At 39.4% G+C, this 25,997-nt stretch overlaps 1 protein-coding gene across 3 annotated transcripts in view; it reads right to left on the bottom strand.

The window, feature by feature from the left end:
* LOC110105829 overlaps positions 1–25,997 on the bottom strand; it is a 103,677-nt gene that overhangs the window by 67,173 nt on the left and 10,507 nt on the right. For all 3 annotated transcript variants that reach the window (XR_003699924.1, XM_020835478.2, XM_020835480.2), the window contains exons 4-5: positions 16,838–16,942; positions 13,422–13,579 (exon numbers count right to left, since the gene is read on the bottom strand). Coding sequence is in view for 2 of the 3 variants with exons in the window: in XM_020835478.2 (XP_020691137.1) it covers positions 13,422–13,579; positions 16,838–16,942 (263 nt within the window). In the remaining variant the exon portion in view is untranslated. The remainder of the gene's footprint in view (positions 1–13,421; positions 13,580–16,837; positions 16,943–25,997) is intronic.

The raw sequence follows: 25,997 nt of genomic DNA, 5'->3' as shown, positions 1-25,997 counted from the left end.
CGGGGGTCCAAGGGGGCGCTGCCCCCTGGCGGGGTTCGACCTGGCCGGTCAGGTTGCGGGGTCAAGGGCAACGCCCTTGCGGGGGTTTCCGGGGGCAGCGCTGTACAAAATTATATTATAAGAGTAATTTTGAAATTCTGCTTGTGTACCGCTCAGTACCGAGCGTGTACCGAGCATGTACCGCTCAGTACCGAGTGTGTATCGAGCATGTACTACTCGGTATCGAGCGGTACTGGCTCGGTACCGAGCGTGTACTTGCTCAGTACCGAGCATGTACCGCTAAGTACCGAGCATGTACTTGCTCGGTACCGAGCGATACTAGCTCAGTACCGAGCATGTACTGAGCGGTACCGAGCATGTACAATCTGATGAAGCGAGACATGAAGTAAATAACGGGAAGAAAGATCATTACCTAGCCGTGAAAAAAGAACCTTCGATTACAGGAAGCTGGAGATGAAGAAGCGAGACATGAAGCAAATGACAGGAAGATTATAAGAAGAAAGAGAAAAAGAAATAAATCGTTACCTTCGATCGCCTCCAGGTATGTTCGAACTCTACCGAACTGTGGTCGTCGAAGTCGACGGAGTTCGCCTTTCAGTTCTCACCCAAAGCAGAAGCAGGTATGTTACCCTAATACTCGACTCTTATACGACTCTCACTGGTCGGTCTATATACTTACAAATCGAAGCGGTGCCTCGTTTCGCTTCGAGGCATTACGAACGAAGCCTATGCCCCGTGCGAAATAAGCGCACGCTCCGCCTAATCCAACGAGGTGTAAGCCTCAACGCGCAAATGATTCGCCTCGCCTTGAGTCGCGTCTCAGTGCGTACGAGTCTTCCGCCTTTTTAATCGTTGGTTAAAAGAGCTTCCCCCCAATAGGATTTGGGTGTATTGTAGTGAAATAGGAAAGCTCGGGTGGTGGCTAGAATGTGATCATTTTTCCTTTCTGCAACCCCATTTTGTTGTGGGGTGTGAACACTTGAGGACTCATGGATGATCCCTTCACTCTGAAAGTAGGAGGAAAAGGTTTGGTTGAAATAATCTTTGGCATTATCGGAGCGGAATCTCCGTATTTTTACCCCAAATTGATTTTGGATCATGGAATGAAAGATGGGAAGAATGGTGCTAACATCAGTTTATTTTTAAGGAGATAGATCCAAGAGACTCTAGTGCAATCATCAATGAAAGACACAAACCAGCGTGCTCCAGAGATATTGGGGATTTTTTAGGGTCCCCATATATCACTATGAATAAGGTAGAAAGGAGTGTTACATCTCTCACTTTTGTTTGGGAATAAGGTTCTTTTATGTTTAGCCAACTCACATGTTTCACAATGAAAATTTTTATTTTCTATTTTCTGAAAAAGTTATGGATACATATGTCTTAGGATATCAAAAGATGGATGTCCTAGTTTATAATGATAAAGCCAAATAGTGGAATTCATATCTACTAGGGATAACATAGAACAACTATTTCTAGATTGGTTTGGTTCTTCCAGGTAGTATAATCCAGCTTTCACCTTAGCAAGTCCAATCTTCTTCCCCGATTTCTTGTCCTGAAATAAACAATAAGTAGAGTTAAATAAGGATTGACAACTATGATCATTGGTAAGTTTTTGTGTTGATATTAGATTTGTGGATAATTGTGGTACGTGGAGGACATTTTTCAGGGTGAGTAAGGGAGATAATATGATGTCTCCTTGGCCAGCTACCGTGGTAAGAGAACCATCAGCGGTGATGATTTTCTTGTTGTTTGGGCAAGGAGTATAGTTTATGAGATGGGTAGATGAGTGGGTCATGTGATATGTGGCTCCTGAATCAATTATCCATAATTCCTTTAGATGATTTTTGGAAGCACTTAAACTAAAAGAAATTGGAGTCTTACCTGAGAATGCAAGTAATGAAGAAGCATTTGGTTTTTCAAGAGATACCAGGAGTTGTTTTAATTTATCAATATCTTCTTTATTGAATTCTCCAAGGCTGGACCGTACTTCTGGTTTACTTGTAGTGTTGTTGGCATGTGATGTGCTCCTTGTTTCACCTTTTTGATTCCACTCCTTGCTGGGGGGGTTTCCATGTATTTCCAGCATGTTTCCTTTGTGTGTCTTGACTTTTTGCAATAGCTGCACCACAGTGAGTCCTTGTCTTTGAACTTCGAAGAATCTTTGCCCTTCTCGTTCCATGACGATTCTTTGTTCATTACCATTGCTGAGCTTTCAACTGTCTTCGGTTCTAACATCACTCCTCTTCGGCTTTCTTCTGCGCGGATGAGGGAAATTGTTTCATTGAGTGATGGCATCTCCTCCTTGCCCAGAATTTGAACCCTAACTTGATCAAATTCTGCATTTAGTCCTGCAAGAAAATCATAGACTCTATCTTTTTTAATAAAGTTCTTTAAGATCGCAGCATCTTCCGGACATCTGATTTCTATGCATCTATAGTGATCAAGTTCTTGCCACAGATTTTGTAGAATGGTGGCATACTCCGTCACTATCTTACTCCCCTGCTTCGTGCTTCCAACTTTGACTTTAACTTCAAAGTTTTGAGCCGCATCACGAGCTTTGGAGAAGGTTTGTCTGGCAGCATCCAATATATCTTTTGCAGTCGAAAGGAACATAAATGTGTCACTAATTTCTGGAATCATGGAATTCCACATCCATGACATAATCATGGAGACTGCTTTATCCCATGCCCCAAATTTGGGATCTCCTTTTTTTGCTCCTCCAAGAAGGTGATGTATTTTACCTTTCCCCTTCAAATAGGTCTTCACAAATTGAGACCACTTCAGGTAGTTCTTCCCATTTAGATAATAGGAAGGTTGCATGCTTTGAAGATCTCCTCGTCCTTGGTGCACTATCGACTACTCCGCTTGGTCAATACTTTCGGAGGAATTGATTTCTGACATTATAAGATTATCTATTTCCCGGAATAAATTTCACTTGTTCGACAATAAAGGTCGATAAGGATTTTTTTTTTCTTTTTTTTTTATACCGGGTCAGGCCGAGTCTTTAAAGGACTCGGGTTGGATACCAAGGAACGCACGGTTCCGCCTATCCAGCTGCATGCAGGAGTCACGCACGGGCGACGGGTCCTCGGTTGGCGGCGGCTTCAGCGTCAGTGGGTCGTTCGGCTCGGATCGGCAATGGACACGGCGAGAGCGAGGCGCAGGGCTAGGATCCAGTCGACTTCTTCACTGAGCGAGGGCCAACGACAGAGAGGGGACTCACTCGTGCCGGCGTTCCTTCGTCGAATTGGAAGTTCGAGAAGAAATTAGCCGATCTTCCGGTTGGATCGAACGGGTGCTCGCTCGTGCGGTATCTCCTTCTCTCTTGGACCCGATTCTCTCTCTCGACCAACAACGAAGGGATGGGAGCTCACTTCGTGTGGTATCTCTCGGACGCGATCTCTCTCGCTAGATTGGCAGCGAAGGGACGGGAGCTCGCTCGTGCGGTATCTCCCTCTCCCTCCTTGTCCTTCCTGTCGGATCGGAAGTTCCGCTTCGTCCCGGCTTTTGGCTTCAGCATGTGGGGTCTGCAGCGATCAAGTCTCGGGTGCTCCGAGTTTTTTCTTTTCCTCCTCCGATGATCTAACCTCCGATGATCTAAGATCGTTCTCCGACTGCAATTAAGGGCGTTGGCTCTTATACCATGTTAAAACGAGGATTTGAGAGGGAAAAGCTTGAAATTATTCATTACAATCTTCTCTATTTATAGATCTATACAAAATATCCTAATGAGGAAATAATAAATTGCAGATTTACTACATAAATAATACATAAAAAACTTTCCTAAATTCGTTCCTTCATTATGGCGTGATCCACGAGAGTATCCCACGGATTGATCCTTGTATCCGTCAGATCCTTTGCACTGGGAACGGCTAGATTTCAACAGACTCAATATTGATAACAGCTAGCAGTGCATTGTTTCCCTGACGGTGCAAAGATCTATATACTGAAAATTTGAAATTTTGCTAATAGAACTGAAGATCAATGACTGTGCTAAAGAACTAGCCAATTTTTTCTCAAAAAAGAAGAGATGAATGGAAAATTCATCTTGTGACAAATAGAAAATCTTTTCCAAAGTAGAAAAGATGGAATAAACCGCACCATTATCCGCGATATCAGCAGAAGAATTGTAGATCCTCCAAAATATATAAAAACTCTAGAAAGATAACTTCAAGCCTTTTGAGGTCTTCATTCACACAACTAACTTGATTGAAACATAACTCAATTGCTAGTTAATTGAATATAACTGACATAGTTGTTATTGTTGTGAATCTGTTTTCATTGATTATGTTTTGATGATAGCAAACATTTTTGTTTCTCTACGACTGCCTTACCTACTGACATTCTAGGTCCACAAGATCAGACTGCAATTGGAACCAGATCAAGATTGGGTAGACTAGGTCTGAGTCAGTAGTACATTTTTCCTTTCTTGAGTCTTTTGTAATTTGTGTGGCTCCTGATACTAAGTAATCTTGCACACACACACCTTGGAAGAATTTCTGACTATTCTCTAGAGTTTACTGTGTTTGGTAACATCATCCGGGACGATATCTATATCGTCCTGAACGATCGGTTCAAAAATAAAAACCCTAATTAGGGCATCCTTATTAAGGCAGCCGTCATTAAGAACATCGTCCTAGACGATTTTGTATCGGCCAGGACGATAGGCTCAAAATAGAAAGAATCTACCGCCAGATCTATTTAGGAATTACTTATTTTCGGACATCGTCTAGGGGATTGGGCTGGTCTATTGATATTGGCCTGGCCGATCCAAGACATTTTTTCCTAAATTAATCTGGTAATTAAGGAAAGCAATTAATGGTTATTTGCATGAGCACATCGGTCGGGCCGATCGCAGGATCGGCCGGGACGATTTGACATCGGCCAACTTCTTTTCAGGGCAATATTCAGGACGATGTTCCTCTGATTTGAACTAATCGTCCAGGACGATATCCAATAGGCCTGGACGATATGACCAAAAATCTTCTGATCGTCCATAACCGACCGGGTTGATTGAGCGTAATTTACGCTGATCGGTCAGGCCGATATTTATATCGGCCTGGACGATAAAGTCGGCAAGTTGCATTAATGAGCTCGTTTTGAGATCTTCTATTTAAGCTTTGACAAGACACTTGGTAAGTGTCTTTGGCAGCCATTGTAGCTTCGTTCTTTTGGGGGAAACTTGAAGAGAGAGCTTGAAAGGAAGTGAGAAAAGGGTGGAGCTTGAGAGAGGGAGAAGATCCTTAAAGGGGGACTCAAAAGGGTGTAGAGGGGGATTCCAAACGGTTGCTCTGGCGAGCTTCCACTTTAGTACCGTCGGATTCAAGGCTTAACTTGAGGGAAGTTCACAGAAGAAGTTCTCTTTGGTGTCAAAGGACCATGCTACTCCGCCGCACCGGGGAAGGTGGTAGTGATTTTGTAAGGGCTTCTCCGCCTAGCTGTGGGGGCTAAAGGAGATACTTATTTTAGTGTAATATCCGGAGGGCGCCTCCGGGGGAGTGGACGTAGGTCAAGGTTTGACTGGACCACTATAAATCTGGTGTGTTATTTCCTTTATTATTTCTGCATTTAATTTCAGCATTGTATTTTCTTTGTGGTGAATTTTGATTTGAGTTTTGTGTTCTGATTGTGAAAGATTTTTTAAAATACCAATTCACCTCTCTCATAATTAGCCTTGGACCAGTTCATAAGGGTCTAACATCTCTAATGAACTTTCAGTTATTAGGATTTAATTAGCTCGTCTATTCCAGTTGGATGGGATATGAGATATGGGTTGCAATTGTGGGTAAATCAAGTTGCAAGTAGGTGAGAAAAGATGCATCTGTGTGATTTCTATAACAGGGAGAAGATGTATTTGAGAGATGAGTGTGCAACAAGCAAGGACCTAGGATGCAAGCAAGTGAACAAGAAGTGTATGGTTGATGCATCGAAAGTAATGAACAACATGAAAACAAAATTGTAGCACAACAAAGTGAAGGAAAAAAGAGAAATTGTATAATAGGCAAGTGTAACATATATCACGGAGCATGAATGGGGAACAATTGGCTACAAGTGAGTGTAATTTAGTTCTACAGCATGTGATAGTGACGAGTTGACTAGAGCACAAGAAGAAGAGCGGGGCTGAGAGTATCATATACGTGTCATCTATAAAACAGAACTCATTGGCAGAAAAGTGAAGGAAACAAGTGCAAGGCACAAGTATGCATGAGATACAGTGCAAGGACACAACTAAGCGCAGTTGGCATAACAGAAGCAATACAAAGATGCGTGTGCATGCTAGTGAAGAAGAATGGGAGGAAAAGCACTGACACATAATCAAACGCTTATGGGTGGAAGAAGTTGTTCTGCTGCGAGAAGTGGGAAATGAAACATACCTGAAAATAATCTAGTGAGTTAAGGCTCTAATATCAATTTAAACAATATTGGCTACATAAATACACAAAAGAATCCAACATAGGAAGAGAATTGAAGAGTTAGTGAGAAGAGAAGAGTATAGGAGATAGATGAACGAATGCCTCAGTAGGAGGGAGGTAAGAGATAGAGAGAGGAAGAAAAAAAAACACATGGAAGAGAAAGAATTCCTATAGATGAGGCTCAGGAAATCTCTAATTTCAATTCATCTTCAACTCTAATCTGATTACAAGATACAAGGCCTTATTTCTAAAAAAATAAGCCGAATTAAAATTACAAACAACAACCTACACAAATATTAAAACACCAAATTAATCCTGAATACCATGAAATATATATTGAACATGTAATGAGATAGAAAAGACTCAAAATTTATAACATCTTGCATTACACTGGTTAACAATAAATGATATAGGACTAAAATGCCTAGGGGATGTTAATTAAGGATTTTGCACACTTTAGTTTAGAGAACAATATTAATTAAGACTTGTAGCGATTTAAACGATGAAATAAAAACAAGAAAGCGACGAAACAAGCTTAGGCCAAGTCACATGTATAAAAGTTAAGATCACAAAATAGTCAATTATTCTACCATTGCATACATGGAAGGTTTTCAATGATAAATCCCTATGTTAACAATGAGACTAGTTACTATGAAAAGATCTCTCACTCAACTCTCTAAACCACTAAGCTTTAGCATAGAGAAATTAACACTATCTTTATGAATCAAATAAGACCACAATTGAAAAGCAACTAGGAAGGCATAAGAGTTGGAGGAAGAGTTTACCCAAGGGAAAGAAAATACGAAGCTCCGGAGTGGTCGTTTGGAGTTTGAGAGAGAGTGGACAGCAACACAAACCTTCTAGCTGCCTTTGGGCAGCACTTGGGTGATTTATGGATAGTGGACAGCAAGCTACTTGGGCTGGACTCTTTGGACAGCAAACTGAAACTTCAGGACAGCACACCACAATCTCCCTGCCGGCTGGACAGCATGAAGAAGTGCAGAATTTTTTTGGACAGCCATCAAACACTGTCCAAAAAATCTGGACAGCAATTTGGCAACCCTAGAGAGGAAGGGAGGAGGAGGTGGGTGGTCGGCCGAGACTAGGGAAGAAAGCTTCTTCCCAAAGAAAAATCTGAAATTGAATTTCAGATTTGCTTAAGGGAGGATTTTTTATTTTGAAATTTAAATTTCAAGTAAAGGGAGGAGGGAAAAGTATTCCTTAATGAGAGGCTAGATTGATGCCTTTAGAGGGAGGGGAATTAATGGGGAGAGAGAGAGAGTAAGGAGAGGGGGGCGGCGGCATGGTGAGTAGAGTAGGGTTAGGGAGGGAACTTCAAAGCTTGCATAATCAAGGACCTTTAATTGAGGAGGATTTAAATCAAATCTAATTTGAATTTGATTAGGATTTGATTTAAGAAACTTTCCTAAAATAGATTATCTATTTTTGAAAGTATTTTAAAATACAAATTTGATTGAATAATTGAAATCAAAGCATTCCAAATGTGATTGGGTAGAGAAAGGAACGTAATAATGAGAGGTTTGAATTGTGGAGGCAAGGGAAGGGGAAAGGTGGGCGGCGGTTAGATTAGGGCTAGTTGGGATTGGTGGTGTGGAGGTGGGTGGGGTTGGCTGGTTGGATTTTGGTGGTGGTGGGATTTGACCGAGAGAGGAGGGGTGGGTTATGGTTGGTCGGCGGCTACAAGGGGCGGGTGGGGGTTCGGCCGAAAGTGGGAGGAGGAACTTTGGCAGGCAGTGGAAGGGAAAGGGAGGGAAGATGGGGAGCGACGTTGTCGACAACGAACCCAAACTCTTCCTACGGTTGGTGGGTATTGCGATGCCCTCACCTCGGGACATCAATCTCTCAAATGCTCTCTAGCTCTCACAAAACTCGATGATGCAGAATTTTTTATAATAATCATTCATTAACCCTCAAAGAATGAGGGCAATGCTTTAAATAGCCAAGCAAAAAAGAAAATACAAAAGACTTAGTTGCCACTAGGGCATACACATGACTAGGCCCTTAAGCAAGGGCATAAATGGAAAAGTACAATAAACTCATGAAACATAATAAAATAATAAATCTAATACAATGATAATCAAAAGTAGATCAGTGCGATCGTGGCAGTAGATCGTCGGTCCTGCCTCTGGTAAATTCTTCAAGGCTTGATGTCCTCATCATTCTCCCGGGGTGGGAAAGAGCTCGATTCTGTCGAGTAAGCGTCCCGGGTGCTCTCATAAAACTCTAGTGCATCTTGATCGATCTGCTGAAGCTCCTCACGCTCTAGCCACGTATCCTCTGATTTCGGTTTACCTCTCCACCTTATCAGATACCTTCTTTGTCCACCCTCTTTTGTGGAAATAATGTTATCACTTAGAATCATGTCAACCTTCTCCGTTATAGGTATTTTGAGAATATTTGTGAGTGGAGTTAGGCTTGGGTTCTCACATGGTGGGGTCACACAAGGCTCAGTTTGAAGTGGATTTAGTGGGTTAAATTCTGGACCCTCATAGGCTACTAAATCATCTATGTTAAAAGAGGGATTAATGTTGAACTCTACAGGCAGATCCACCACGTAAGCATTGTCATTGATTTTCTTGACTATTTTGAATGACCCCGCACTTCTAGCATGTAACTTCTTAACAGTTCCATGTGGGAACCGTTTCGGACGAATCCGCACAATCACTGAATAACCAACCTAAAAAATTTTAAATCTTCATTTAGAATCAGCTTGAAGTTTATAATTATTATAGCTCTGTTCAATTTGGCGAGCAATTTTCTTATGAAATTCATGCAAATGTGATGCAAATGAGGATGCAGACTCAGAAATTCTATATCTAGAACACATGGGGATGAGATCTAAAGGCTGTCTAGGTTTGTACCCAAAAACAATTTCAACATAGCTTAAGCTAGTGGTGCGGTTCACGGAATTATTGTAGGTGAATTCGGCTGTAGGGAGTTTGAAATCCCAATCCTTAATATGTTCACCTACTATGGACCTTAACAAATTGCCTAAACTCCAATAGACCACTTCGGTTTGGCCATCAGTTTGGGGATGAAAGGCGGTGGAGAAGTGTAGCTTAGTGCACATTTTCATCCAAAGAGTTTTTCAAAAATGACAAGTGAACTTAACATCCCTATCAGTTACGATGGTTTTAAACAAACCATATAATCTAACAACCTCGTTAAAATAGAGTTTGGCAATATTGGAGGCATCATATGTCTTGGACCAGGGTAGGAAATGGGATATTTTGGAAAAATGGTCAACTACGACACATATGGCGTCATTCTTACGAAGTGTTTTAGGTAGACCTAGGATAAAGTCCATGCTAATGTCCTGGCACGGACAACTGGGAATAGGCAAAGGGGTGTACAGTCCAGTGTTTTGTTTACGTTGTTTGGCCAATTGGAAGGTGTGGCACCTACTAACCATTTTCCCAGCATCCTTGTTCAGGTTGGGCCAGAAGAAGTGGTACACTACGTCTTCTATCATTTTGTCACGACCAAAGTGTCCAACGAGGCCTCCAACATGGAGTTCCCAAATGAGGAATTCCCTAAGGGATATGCTAGGGATACAAAACTTCTGAGCTTTGAAAAGATATCAATCCTCAAGGAGAAAATCATCCACAAGGCGTGTGCTACCTGTGGACAAAAAAGAGTAAGTCTCCTTGAAGTCAGAGCATTCCAAATAATCCCTTTTGACTTGATCAAATCCTACGACTTCGGCCCTCATTGCAGTGGTAATTATCATACGACGATGAGGGCATCGGCAACTTTATTTTCAACTCCCGCCTTGTGCCTAAGGGTATAATTGTATTCTTGAATGAATTCTACCCAACGACCGGGACGTGCGTTCAACTTTTTTTGGAAGTTGATATAACGTAGAGCATCGTGATCCAAAAAGATAACGAACTCTTGCGGAAGCAAGAAGTGTCGCCAATAATGAAGAGATTTGATCACCATATAGAACTATTTGTCATATGTGGAGTAGCGCTGTTGGATGTCATTTAGCTTCTTGTTAAAATAAGCAATAGGGTGACTTTCTTGGGACAAGACTCCTCTAATTGCTACCCCCAAGCATCGCAGGTAACATCGAAGACTTTGGAGAAGTCAGAAAGTTTCATTATTGGGGCTTCCACCATTCTTTTCTTAATCTCTTCAAAGGCTTTGGTGGCAACCGGGATCCAATGAAAATCACATTTCTTGAGACAATCAGTGATAGGAGATACGATGGTGCTAAAGTTTCGAATAAATCTCTTATAGGTGGTAAGACTGTGGAAGCTGTGAACTTCCCGGATGCTTTGAGGAACAGGCCATTCTACAATGGCTTTCACCTTCTCGAGGTCTGCAGAAACCCCTTGATGTGAAACAACTAGGAGTTACCGTTAAAAATTAGAAAGACAATTGAATAAAGCTTTGCTCATAAAAATTTACCACTAGCACATAAAAGAAGATTATGAATTTTAAGTTATCAACTTGCTTAGGCCAAAGATGTGCAATAGAGATTAACCAAACAATTCCATCAAATTCAAGGCAAGAGTAAATGATAAGTACACATAACATAATCCAACGTTTAACAACGAGATGTTCACCTCAAGAGCCTTCTCACTCAACTACTTGTAGGCTTTAGCGGAGAAAGAAGAACCATACGAAGAAGGATATTACCATTAGGAAGATGGCGCCAAAGACCTTCGTTGACGGATCGTTAGCCGGTGGTGATGAGGACGGGGGTGGCCGACGATGATCCAATCGTAGTCCTGGAATTGATCATCTAGAACATCTACGAGAGTGGGAAGGATGCGGTTCAAATAGTCTTCAACAGTGTCGTCGAAGCCGAAGCCAACGTCGAAGAACTGTGAGCGGGTGATGTGGATGTCGTCGTAGATGTCGAGCACAAATCCGCTATCAATTTCTGGATCGGCCATACGTCATTTAAGTGGCGGTGGATGGGCAATAGAGAATTGAAGCTATTTGAACATCTGTTTGGGGGTGAAAGGCAATAGAGAATTGAAGCATTTCTCCTACCAATGTCCTTAAAAGATTTCATAAACTCCTATTCACCACTTCAGTTTGACCGTCTGTTTGGGGGTGAAAGGCAATAGAGAATTGAAGCTTGGTCCTCATTTTGTGCCACAACGTCTTCCAAAAATAACTTGTAAATCTTACATCTCGGTCCGACACAATGGTTTTAGGCAGCCCGTGAAGTCTCACAATTTCATTAAAATACAGCTTGGCTACTCTAGAAGCATCAAAAGTTTTAGAGCACGGGAGAAAATGGGCCATCTTAGAAAATCTATCTACAACTATGCACATTGAATCATGCTTCCTAATGGTCTTGGGTAACCTTAAGACAAAGTCCATGCTAAAATCCTGCCAAGATTGATTAGGAACGGGGAGTGGTGTGTAAAGGCCGGTGTTTTATTTCCGTTGTTTGACCAATTGACAGGTGTGACATCGCTTCACTAACCTACTAACGTCCCTCTTAAGACTCGGCCAATAAAATATATTTTCAACAGCGACTATTGTTTTGGCTTGTCCGAAGTGACCCGCTAAACCTCCAGCATGTAATTCCCAAACAAGAAATTTTCGAAGTGACATTTTGTCCAACATCCATAATTAACACATCACACCAAATATTCTCCTTATAGTCAGCGAAGGAGATAGGTATGAAGCTTTGTTCCTTCACCTCCAATGCAATGGAGTTAACCCAAGCTACCTTATAAGGGTTGGGGTGAATAGTGACAGACAGGCCAAGCTAAGACACCATGCTGGAGGAGACACATGGATGCAACTTCTAAAATCAAGACGAGGTGTGGGAGGACCAGAAGATGGTCGGGTGGTGTTTCTTGGGGTCGGCCGGGCAGTGGAGGTGTGAGGAGTGGAACTACCGTAAGGTCTGTAAGAAGGCCTAAAGTCTTGGTGCCGACTAAGGTGTTGGGGACAGGTTTCCTAAAGGCCTAACACTAAGCTGTAGGTATTTTAAAGGATAGTAACGTTTCGGGCAAACATTCCGTTGCGAAGATCCTCATGCAACCTGATACAAAACATGGATAGAATTTGCGTGGGGGTAGTAGAAGTCTCTCCTTTGCAACGAATCAGATAATCATCAAAAGATGCGATGTAATCCTTGACTGGTTTGTTGCCCTGAGTCAACCTATTCCACCTATCTAAGAGCCTGGGGAAGTACGAGGGAGGCAAGTACTTCTATTTGAGCTCATGCTTCATTGACTGCCAAGCATTGATGGGATATTTGTTTCTAGATTCCCTAAGCCTTTCAAGGTTGGACCAAAATTGATTAGCCCTACCATTGAGCTTCATTTCAACGAATCGGACCTTCATAGCTTCAGAGATGTTGTAACCATTTAAATAAGCTATCCATGCCCTTAATCTAGTCCAGAAAGAGCTGGGGATCAAGGGTACCGTCAAAGGTTGGAGCATCGACCATGATATTTTTCATTAGTGGAATATTCGGGTCAAGGTTATGGTCATGTCCATACTAGGGAGCTCGATAAGGGGCACGGGGTGGTCCCTTATCTTGAAAATTATCGTCCTCGTACATTGAAGGAGGTCTAGATGGCGTGTAGGGTGTCAGGTGGTGCCAACCACGATCTAGGGTATCGAATCGTTCAATTGTATTTCTACGGAGTTCAACTATGTCAGCTTGGTTCTCTTTGAGTTGTTGACTAATGGTGTTCATCTAACCTACCAACATATCTAGATTCCTATATTCAATATGTAACTAGTAAGTTAGAATCTTATTTAAAAGATAAAAAACTTTTAAAATAATCAAAATCTATCTAACTGAAGTGCAACCTCAATGCACAGTTTGTCATATTAATCAACAAACATAACTTATTTCACTAGTTGAAGAGGCCTTCGGTAAAGATACTTGGACAAATAATCCACTTCAGGCAGTTCTTTGTTCACGAAACAGAAATCATATTATAATATGATAGAATTAAATGTTTAAACTGTGACAAGCTAGGATTACATATCTAGACATACTTGATAAGTTCACCAATATATCTTGTCCACAAGTTTAAACTGATCCCACGCTCATCTCCAGCAAGAGCTCTAAACAAATAATGGCACGTTGATGCATCAGCTACTCCAGCAAGTGCCGGAGCAATTCTGACAAATGCACTTTCGCCAACTACTCTTGTCTATAAAATAAGGAGTTGGAAAAAAGGTTAAATTTGCATGTTACAGTAATAAAAATGCAATGCCCAAAGAAGCAGATCCACAATAAATATAAGGCTAATTCTTATACCAAATTATAAACAAAACCTTATAATCACATATATGATCTTTCAAAGACAATTGAGGGAGTTCAGCTCATCAAGATAGTTAGCACCTGATTGTCTGGGTGGTGAATTTCATAGATGCTTTGTTAACGTGCTTATTATGCCAGACAGCACTTCAAAAGATTAGTAAGTTGCAAAAAAATTAAAACTAAATCCTATTTTAAAATGTGAAGTCCATTTAAAGGTGCCAAACTATTTTGATTTCTAGAATAACAATTGTACTCTAATATCTCACATCTCTAATATTGCAAGTTAATATTTTTTTTTCATCTCTGTTTACAAAAATTATTTGCATCCCTTCTATATTTAATGAAAACTATCTTCTTGCAGATTAAATATGCATTTTCTCAGTAAATCCTTATTATCTTTCAAAATTCCTCATATATTGATAGTACGGTGTAATCTACCATATATTTTATCATCATGCATTAGGATAATGAAAACCGACACTTTTCCACCAATGAATAACTCCAACACAAATACTGCTTGATGCATACTAACAGAGAATCTAGAACATGACGTGGTTACCCAAAATGGTCAACCATGGTTCCCATGATTTTTTTGGGCTTACTAGTAAAGATGTATGTTTATTAAGTACGTGTTATTTTAAAATAACAAAAGTTCATTTAATCATGAAAGATCCAAATATTTGGACCCAATTGTCACCGAGTTGCTTATTTCTCATACTTCTTTGATTGTACAAAAATATTCAGAAAAACATTGTTATCATGCTACTAACTAGTAACAACAAATGGATAGCTGTCCATGGGTTTTCATTCATTAAATAGATCTATAGCAAATACATCCACTGACTACAATATAATGTAAATAACATGGATCAACCTCTAGTATATAATCGTCGAATGAGACATTCAGTAAATGATAAATGGTTTAAAATAAATATTAAAAGACTTACTGCAAATGGATTACAAAACAATAATTGCATGGTATTGCTCTATTGCAATTAAGCTATCAAGAATTGTCTTAATATGACTTATGACTAGACATGTTTAACGAACACATAATTTTGTAATATTATTAAAATGAAAAGGATTATAAATCAATTCATTTGAGGTGTCTGAATCTGCATTGGATAAATTATTGATCAAAACATCAGCTTCAATTAATTTAAGGCAAATACTATGTTTAGGAATGCTAGTAGAATCATAAAGATAAGAATATTTTGTAACAGTTAATGACTTTTAAATAAATTGATATATATTATGTATGTATATAAATATATATCTCCGGCACAAATTCATCATATAAGAAATTCATGCAAGACACAGTTAACCATAAACTTCTTAAGCTCTGATGTATGTAAAGGTCTGACAGCACATCAAAAAGATTGGTGCGAAGTATATTTAGGCTTCGTTTGGGACAGCTTTTTCCCTGTTGTACTGTATGAATTGTAACTGGGAGGTTGTTTGGGAGTACACCATCGTGCTCCGTTCTAGGAATTTTTGCGTCATGCGATTGCTTCTCACGTCTGGCGGAAGACTCCCACATTTCGGCTGCTTCCCGTGGTTCGTAGCTATGAGAAATACTTTAATGCCTTTACTCTGCGAACTACCCCCATTGTCTTCTTCATCCTCGCCAAGGTCCGCGATATCAAACCACTTCGTAGATTTCTCCGCTCCTTCTGTATCTTCTCACGACGCTCGAGACCCCAGTTATCAGCTAGATCGAACTCGCATAAGCCTTTTTATCCCTCTTCGCGGCCGAGAACATTATCTTTTTTTGCTGCTTCGATTTCACAGGTGCTTTCGCGAGAGATTCGCAATGTGCTCTCCGTCGGCGGTCCGGCACGTTCCGGCTTGGTCAAGTTCAGGAATCGGAGGGAGAAACTGAGCTAGTCAGGTTTCCGTAGCGTCTCTCTTGCCGGGAACGCGCATGCTTAGGCAACATTTCTTCTCGGTATGTTTCCTTCGGATGGTTACACTTTAATGGAAGAGAATGTGATGCTTAAGCTTGGGTGGAAAGATCTTTCTCTCTTGACAGCGTCGGCGTGGAAGCCGATTCAGACTCCGGTGACAACCTGCGTTGGATATGGTGGCGTTGCAAGGTAGGAGTAAAGAAGTAGAGCTTTTGTTCAATGGAATGGCTTTCATATTGGTGTACATGGTCTGGACTGGAAAGAATGGGCCTATATTTAAGAGATTAAACGGTGCATCTTTCATGTAATACTATATCATTATTCCCTAATCCATTCCTTACCTCCATGAGAGGTGTTGTTATTGCTCATCATTCTATCATTATTACTAATCCATGTTTTATGTATTCTATTATTTTTTTGATTTGTTTTTGAAGATAAAATTGTTATCTTCCTGTTGGTTCAACGTTTGTTTTTCTATTGGGTTAATTAACTTGTTTTTTTGGTCTGAATTCAAGCTGGAGCTATACTTGATTTGGAGCTTCATAACTCGCCAATGAGATAAATTGTGATATTTAGCTCCTTATAATTGGATGAAATTAAGATAATAAAGGGTCATGTGTAGTCATTGTGGCATAGGCAATTTACTTTTCTGTATATCGTGGCTGTGTACCGCTGTATGCCAGGTGATGCGGCGCATTATGATTCTCCTCCGAAAGGTAGGGGTAGACCTAAAAAGACTTGGTTAGAAAATATTAGGAATGACCTTTCTTTATTAGGTTTAAATGAGAATTTGACTTTTAATAGAACACAATGGAGAAAAAGGATTCATGTAGCCAACCCCACGTAGTGGGATAAAGGCTTGATGTTATTGTTGTTGTTGTTGTTGTTGTATCCCTACAACTTATTTTCGTTTAATATATCTATTACCAATAATTATTTGAATCCCTTCTTTATTTAATGAAAGAAACTTTCATGATGGTTAGATACGTATATTCTCAGTAAATCTTCATCATCCTTCAAACCAGCTAATTTCCCATATTTTATCATAATGCTTTTCTATACTGAAAATCGATGCTTTTCACGATTGGATAATTCACAAGTATTGATTAATTATTGATAACACTGCTAAAAAATGTTTATGCATAGTTAACCAATCACAACTTTAGGGCTTATAAGCTTACAATAGAGAGTACTATATAGTCATGCATGTTCCAAACAAAGTAGCATATGCAAACACAAACCTGTAGAGAAGACTTCTCTAATGGATATCGTGAGTCATCACCTTCACTGTAAGGTTGCTCCCATGCAAGCATTGTTATAAATATAAGTCTTCGGAAAGCAATATCCTGCAAAAATATATCCTATTTTCAATATTATGACTATATTAGTTAGCCATATCTTTACAAAGATATATTGTAATATCACCTACTCAGCATTTCCTAAAAAATTAATGTAGGATGGATCAAATTATACGCCCTGCCAAACATGAAAATCATTTCAAGTGATCCAGGAGGATTTCAGAGGCTCAAGATCACTAGCATATCATGGTTCAGGAGGTGCTCATCAGGCTTCAAGATATGATAAAGAGCACAATGGCAAAGGAAACTGATACGTCAGGGGGAGCACAGCTTGTAGGATCAAGAGAAGCTATTATTTAATAGCTTCAGTATGTCAGGAGAAGAAATCAAGGATAAATTGTTTAATTATTTATGAATGTTTCATGAATTATATTTAATTGTTTAGGAAGATTTCATAAATCATGTTTAATTTGTTTTGGAAGATTTCCTAAATCATGTTTAATTGTTTAGGAAGATCTCCTAAATTTGATTTATTATTTAGGAAGGTTTCCTAAAGTATATTTAAATTGTTTAGGAATGTTCTATTTATGTTATTGTGCTCTAGGATTATTTAAGGGGAAATTGTCTAGAGTTTTAAGATCATGCTATTGATGAGTTTTGTGGGTGTTTGCTATAATTATTTTCTTTGAGGACTTCCTAGTAGCGTCTAGGCTGATTGTAAGAGCTAATCTACCTCTCGAATTATGGATCACCAGTATCTTGTTTTCTCTTATTTAAGTTTTAATAAAAAAATCAGCCATCATTTTGGTTTTACTATTGTTTTTATATTATTGATTGTTGTTTTTGCTTCCACGATATAAAAAATTGGTATCATACCAATTTCTTGGGACCGATGGCTGGAAAAAGAGTTGAGACGTTGGAGGGGAAAGTAGGGCAGCTGCGAACAGATATGGGATTGTTAAGATTATTGATTCTGGTGTAGAGAAAGATTCAACTGAAGTATCCTTGGATGTTGGATGTTGATGTTAAAACTGCATTAGCGAAACTTGTTTCACTTGCAAATCTCCCAAAAGAAAGTAAAAATCGCATTGAAGATTGCAGGCATCAAGACTTCATAAGATAAGATAATGAAGATACTTTAGATAAAACTAAAAATTATGTACAACTGATTCTTTTTATTCTTTCATTCAAATAAAATCTTGGTGGATAAGCTGAGTGTAGAACAAAAGAAAGTTGTCCAATCTGTCAAAGGGTTTAAGGGCAATACATTTTCTTCTGAAATAAGGGAAGATTCTTTTACCGTTGAAGAATTTTTTAATTCAAAACTCAAAACCAAGTCAATAATAGTTATGCTGACACGAGTTTTAAGAGATTCTTCATAAAAGAGAAATGTAAAGAAAAATATTTGTATCGTTTCACATAAAAATATTGTTGATAGAATTTAAGCAGCAAATATGCTATAGTTGTTTCATGTGGATCCAACAAAGAAATGCATTGCAAGATTACAACTACTCGCCAATTCACTTTTGCAACTAGAAAAATATACTTCAACAGGAGTTTCCTTTGTTCCGCCTTGAGGACAAGGTGGCTCTTTGAGAGGGGAATATTGAAACGTTAGGGGAAGCCCACCTTGTGAACCTAGGGAAGCTATTATTCATTATGTGATGAGGAGAAATCAAGAAAAACTGTTTAATTGTTTATGAATATTTTCTAAATCAAGTTTAATTGTTTAGAAGGATTTTCTAAATTATGTTTAATTGTTTATGAAGGTTTCCTAAATCATTTATGATTTGTTTGGAAAGGTTTTCTAAATCATGTTTAATTTGTTTATGAAGGTTTCTTAAATCACGTTTAGTTTGTTTAGGAAGGTTTACTAAAGCATGTTTAATTGTTTAGGAAAGTTTCCTAAATTATGTTTAATTATTTAGGAATATTTCTTAAATTATATTTAAATTATTTAGGGAGGTTCTATTTATCTTATTGTGTTCTAGGGTTATTTAAAGGGGAGTTGTCTAGAGTTTTAGGGTCATGCTATTGATGAGTTATGTGGATATTTGTTGTTGTTCTTTCTTTGAGGGCTTCCTAGCGGCGTCTACTTTGAATGGGAGAGCCGATTTACCTCTCGAATTGTAGATCACCTATATTTTGTTTACTCTTATTAAAGTTTTAATAAAAAATCAGCCACCATTTTGGATTTACTGTAATTTTCCTATTTGTTGTTTGTTATTTTTGTTTCTAAGGCGGATCAGAAACAAACCAATGCAAGCTAGTGATACATCAAGTCAAGCAAGTAAATTCCAAGGATAGAAACCAATATCAAGTCAACTTAAAAACAATCAAGACAGCTAAGTCAATGGAATATTGAACTAAAAAAGGCCAGCCACATGATGTTAATCAAAAAGGGATCAAATTTGGAATACTATGTCAAGTTATTGAGATAAAATTTTCTCCCTATAAGTTTCTTATCTATCAAGCTCCCCACCAACAACCACCATAATATATTCACCTACCACCGAGTACCTAACATCTACAATGATGAATCACGCACACACAAACACAAAAGCGTCTTGTAGATGGATGGAGCATACCACAGCCACAAACAAAAAGAAAAAAAGAAGGGGGTGCCAATCTAGATAGGAGGTAGTCGCTCAAGCTTGCATAACGAAGATATTCTACTCTTCACTAAAAACGAGGTGTTCTCTACTTCAATTTCATCAAAAGGTAGAGTTTTTTTATTCAAGTACCACAACAATGAAGGGGACTAGTCATCCCAAAAACATCATCTCCTCTCCGCATCTAACTTTCATCTTCACAATAATTGGATTTATTCTCTATTAATCGGTGGCATAAATAAAGTGATATATATGCCCTCATTAATAGAAGTGTAATCTCTCCAAGCATTCATTTTGAAGTTTAGTTGATAATTGAATACTTTGCAACAGTGGACGTAAATAGATCTCACTAAACTACGTCAATTTTTTGTGAGGATGTGTTTGTGCATTTGATGTATTTAATTATTATCTAACAACACCTTTGACAGCCACCCATGCAAGGCTCAAAGGAGAATACACATTTTGGGGAGAAACTTGTGAAACATGTTTGAAAATACCCAAAGGGAAAATCAAATAACAAAATATGCCATGGATCCATGGCAAGATGGAGAAACTGGACACATGCCAAAAACCCTAAAAATAAGGTGGAGGTCAACCACATGGAGATCAGCATTTCATTTGTTTTAAATAAATGAGTGATCCTAGTTTCCATAAATAAATGCTAAAATATGAAAGTAACAGTATGTATTTTCTTTGGATTTAAGTAAAATTTGAATCAAGTTTAACTATCTACATGCCTAGTTGTCCCTTTTTTCTCCCACTCTTTACTTAAGTCAATGGGCACTCTTTCTCCCACCTCTCCTAATCAACAACAAAAGTTCTCTTCCTCCTCAAACCTAGCAAAGTTCAATGGTCTCCATCTTCATCCCATAGAACCAAGAGCTCAAGGGCAGAAGGATTTAAGGAGGCTTGAAGTAAAGAAGAAAGAAAGATCAAGGCAAGAGGACTTCTAAGAAACAAGTTCATTGATTGGTATCTAATACTCCTCTCTATTTAGACAATCTCATGTGTCTGCTAAAGTTCAATGCACAATACACCATCTCAGCCACCTCAACTTGACATGAACAAACCTAACACCTTGGATTTTTGTATATGCCTAACTTGCTGCTAAAGAGATGATGCTCTGATGCATTTATATTTTGGTTTATTTTATTTTGATGTAATTTGAACAATATTAGTTGTGTTTATGTTTTTTTTCAAAAAAAAACATAAACAAATAGTTCAGCCTGCTTAAAAAAACAAAGCGAAACAAGCTATCAAGTTTGGCTGCTGTTTGGTCAAGCTTTTCTTTCTACATCACTTCATCAAAATTTTCTTCATACAAAGAAAGGTCAGAAACATTAAACACAGGAGAAGTGCCAACAGTAATAGGAAGATCCAAGAGATAAGCATTTGAGCCTAATTTTCTTAGAACACAAAAAATGCCCAAATTTCTTCTTGTTTAATTTTCCAAAAGTACCAACAAGAAATCGTTGGCGACGAAAGTAAGCCATAAACAAATCTCCCTTTTTAAAATGTCCTTCCCTTTGATGTTTGTCAGTAGCAGATTTGTATTTAACATTAGACATTCAGAGTTTTTCAAGGACTTGTTGGATAGTTTTGATATGGTCAAAAGTTTCAGAAGCTTCAGCACTAATTTTATTTGGCAAAGGCAAACAATTTCTATATAAAATGTGAGATATAAGCTGATCATAAATGATTTCAATTGAAGTTTTATCAGTGGAGCGATTAACAGAATTATTGTATGCAAATTCAGCTTGGGGTAATATCAAATCCCATTGGGATGGTTTTTCTCCAGCAAGGCATCTCAATAAATTTCCTAAACTTTGATTGACAACTTTTGTTTGTCCCTCAGTTTGTGGATGATATGCACTGCTAAATTGAATAGTAGTTGTTAATTTTGCCCAAAGTGTTCTCCAAAAATGACTCAAAAATCTAGTATCTTTATCAAAAGTAAAAGTGCGAGGAATACCATAAAGACGAACCATTTCTTTAAAGAACAAGTCAGCAATATATGAGCCATCAGAAATTTTCTTGCAAGGAATAAAATGTGCCAGTTTGCTAAAGCGATCCACAACCACAAAAATAGAATCAAACTTTCTAGCAGTAACGGGCAACCCCAAAACAAAATCTATAGAGATATCCTCCCAAGGTTTATTTGGAATAGGCAGAGAAGTATATAAACCAGTATTTTGAGAAGTTACGTTAAAAGCCTGACAGATTTTACATTATTTAACCATCTTAGTAATTTGTTTTCTCATATGAGGCCAGAAATACCTTAGCACCCTAAATGAAAATAAAGATTTTTATTTTTATCGGCGTATTAGTATAACCGAAGTTAGAGAGACTTTAAAGAAAATGAAGGGTGGAAAAGGTGTTGGACCTGATGATATTCCAATAGAGGTGTGGAAATGCTTATGAGATGAAGGAATTTCTTGGCTTACTAAACTTTTTAATACTATTTATTGGAAATTCTTAGGAGATATTACCACTAGGATGATGGCGTCGATGATCTTCGTTGACGGAGCGGTATCCGACGGTGGAGGAGGTGGTGGATGACCGACGATCACCCAACAGCCCGGTGGAAGATGCTCTTTAATTGTCAATGTTAGTTGGTACAAGATGCGGTCGATGTAGCCTTCAACCGTTTCATTATTGCCGAAGAAGACGTCAAAGAACGGAGATCCTAATATGTTCGTCCTCCCTTGATCGTCGAATGCAAATCCGTTGTCGATTTCAGGATCGGCCATGCACCAACGAGGAGATTAGGAGAAGAGGTCGTCTTCTTCTCGTGTCTTCAAATATCATGAGAGAACTAGGGTTTCACAGGAGGGGAGGCACAAGAGAAGGGGCGGCTAAGGTTAGAGAGGGGCGGTTTGGAGGAAGGAGGATTAGGCTAGGTTAGGAAGGAAGGGAGGAGAAAGTTTTAATCCCAAATCTGAAAATAATTTCAGATTTGCCTCTAGTGATATCTATGTCTTATCGCAGTGTCATTCTTCCGCCTCTTTTGCACCGTTCGTTGCCCTCATATGCCCATCTTTGCCGGGCCTCAATCGAATTCCCTCCCTCGTCATTTTTGTGCCGGCATGTGTTTGTGCCCATTTGACTGTATTTCATTACACTTTCCTTTGACGCTGGGCCGGCGTACTTTGGGGCCCATTGTGCCCCATGTTTGCACCATCCGGGCTCTCACACCTTGCTGGAGATCTGGCAGCTGGCACCGCCCGGCCACCTGCCCACCTCCATCAGGTGGCGGTCCCCCACTGGCGCCTACGCCCCATTTCATTGTTTACCCCTATGCGTGGCTCAGTTTTCCCCATCTACTGCTCTACTGACCGTAAGTAATGTCTTTCTTGGACATTCTACGTACCATATTGCATACGTTTACCCTCTTCACTGCTAGTTGTCTTTTTTCTCCCCCACCCCTTTTCCTTCGTTGGGCCCTTCTTTCTCCCCCCTCCCTCTACATCCCCTCACACCTTTTCTCCCTCTCCCTCGCCAGTCAATGGGTTCCCCTCTTCCTCCCTAGCCCCACGAGCTCCACGGGCCGCCGGCATTTCCGGCGGCTTGCGTCCCACGACGACCGCCGATCAGGCAGCGGCTTCTCAGACCCGTTCCTTGATTGGTATTCCTCCTACCTCTCTCTTTAACGCCCCACTCTCACTGTGTTGCTCCGTTTCACTGCACCCATCAACCCTTCATCCGCCCCTCACTTGACCCATGGCACCCCTTCACCCCTTGGATTCTTTGTCATCATGCCTACTTGCTGCTCCGCGATGCTGCTCCTGGCTGCACTTTTCTCATTCTTGGTTTTCTTTTCTTTGACACATGTTTTGACCCTTTTTGTGTTTAATGTTTTTTTTTTTCCCACCCCCTCCATGTTCGGCTGCTTCCCCCCCGCGCATCACCGCTTCACGTTGGCTGCTGTTTGGTCCGCTTTTTCTTTCTATCCACTCCTCTCACTCCACTTTCTTCAATCAAGCCGGTCGACACCTTCACCCGGAGCCGTGCCCAGTCATAGGACGACAATCACGCGAATACCGCCTGTTGGCTATTTCTTTCACCCACCACATGCCCCCTTCTTTCTGTTTATTTTCCCACCGTCACACCACCCGCATGTTGCGCCGAGTACGCCCCTACCCATCTCCTTTTTACAACCTACACTTTCCTTTGCACTTGTTTCGTAGCTCACAGTTTTGTCTTACCATTACGCCCATTCGCGTATTTCACACAGGCCTTGTGTTGCTCAAGTTTTGCTCACTGGTCACCCCACGTTTCGCGCCTTCGCCCTCATTTTCTTTGGCAGGACCATTTCTATCTACCATGTGCAGCAACTACTACGATGCTCATACCATGCTTTTCCCTTGGGCCGTAATTTCTCCGTGGAGCGATTCAGACTTATTGTCTGCCCCATTCAAGCTTGGGGTATCTACATCCATTGGTGGCTTTCTTCTCCAAGCCACGGCTCTACTAATTTCTCTCTCCCTTTGCTTGACTCTTTTGTTTTGTTCGTTTGTGATGCTATGCCCCTGCTCAGTTGAATAGTCGTTGTTACATTTTGCCCAAGTGTTCTCGCCAACACTCGACTCACACACCTCTAAGTTTTTATCCACCCGTCCCGGTGCGCGGCTAACATCCGACGAACCTTCTTACCCGCAAAACCAAGTCAAGCATCTCAATGCGCATCGCCAAATTTTTCTTGCAAAAGGCACATAAAAATGCTGCCAGAAGTTGCTAAGCGATCCATACCAAAATCCAAAACACTAAATCAAAACTTATTCGCTACGCAGTTACACGGGCAACCCAAACACTATACTATAATAGATACTCTCACGACAGAAGGTTTATTTAGGAATAAGGCAGAGAAGTATATAAACAGTATTTGAGAAGTATACGTTAAAAGCCGTGACAGATTCTACCATGATATTAACTCCATTTACTGTAATTTGTATTCCTCATATGAGGCCAGAAAACTAACCATTAGCGACCCTAAATGGAAAATAAAGTTTGTCTATCTCTTTATATCGGCGTATTAGTATATAACACCACCGAAGTTAGAGAGTACTTTTTACAAGTAAAGAGAGGGTGGATAGAAAGCTGTTGGACTCTTGATGATATTCCAATAGAGAGTGTGGAAATGCTATAGATGAAGAAAATTTCTTGGCATTACTAAAACTTTTTAATACTGGATTTTGAACTTAAAAAGATGTAAATATGAAGTAAAAGCATGCGTTAAATATCACTATTTTTAGAATAAAGGTGTATGCACAAGGATTGGTGCAAATTACAAAGGAATTAAGAAATTATGTGTCATATAAGTTATCAAACTTGGTACGTATGTCGAATGAAGTATGCAAGCATAAGGTTGCGGTCGTGATATTTTAATTCTCAGCGGGCATTATATATTTACAAAATCAATTTGAGTATCATAGGGATTGGATCAAGGTACTCGGGATCGATCTATCGGGAAACATAATTATAAGAGGTTTGAATGAAAAATATAGAAAATAAGGATAATCTACATATGATAATTTATTGATTTAGAAAATGCATATGATAAAGTTCCCAAAATGAGATGCTATGATGAGGTTTCTTGAAAAGACAAAGGAGTAATAATGCTATATTCAATCATTAAAGAATTATTGATGAGGAAGATATTCTTGTGTTATCAAAACACAAGGTGGTTTTGAACACGTATACTCGTTGTATTTCATCTAACTTTCGGACTCTGGGTTGCGTAAATCAGCCCATTACCATCATCTTTCTCTCGCTTTAATCATGAATGTTCTACTAAACTTTGCAAGAGGAGTGTAACCTTTGTGTATGCTTTTTATTGAATGATATTACTGTCTTTGATTAGATACAGACCTAAAGAAGAAGTTTGAAAGTAAACTTGAATTATAGGAGGTCACAGTTAAAAGAGTAAAAGTTTCGACTTGAGTAGACTAACTAAGAAATAATTAGTAGTATATTTTGAGTATAACTAGACTATGAGGGTATTGTGACTTTAGGCGATCAGAGTCATCTAACACAGTAACGTTTTAGATATCTTAGAATCTGATTCTTCTCAGAATGATGGTCATTAGGATGGGCGATTATTATCAGCAGAATTCAGTTGGATGGTTGAAGTGGAGGAATGCAGTAGGCTTGTTGGTGATAGAAATATACCCCCTCAAACTTAAGGGAAAATTTATACGATGGTAAGAGGCCCGTGCAATGTTTGATATGATGCGCTAGAATGTTGAGGCCATTTAAAGAGAAGCAATAATACTAATGTTAAGCTTGTGACAGAGATGAGGATGCTTTAGGGTCGGTATGAGTGTATTTACCGCTTAGAGATAGGATACAGATATCGAGCCTATAGTGAAAAAGGTTTGGGGTAGCTCCAGTCAGAAGTAAGATTAGAGAGAGTCCATCTTAGATAGTGTGGTCAAATAACGTGGCACTTACAATGAACCGGTTAGGAGAGTAAAGGTATTAGATTCTGACTT

The sequence above is a fragment of the Dendrobium catenatum genome, unplaced genomic scaffold, assembly GCF_001605985.2.
Source record: "Dendrobium catenatum unplaced genomic scaffold, ASM160598v2 original_scaffold_266825, whole genome shotgun sequence".
In the NCBI taxonomy this organism is placed as follows: domain Eukaryota; kingdom Viridiplantae; phylum Streptophyta; class Magnoliopsida; order Asparagales; family Orchidaceae; genus Dendrobium; species Dendrobium catenatum.
Note: the sequence above shows the minus strand (reverse complement) of the source record. Positions and strands in the feature narration are given on the sequence as shown.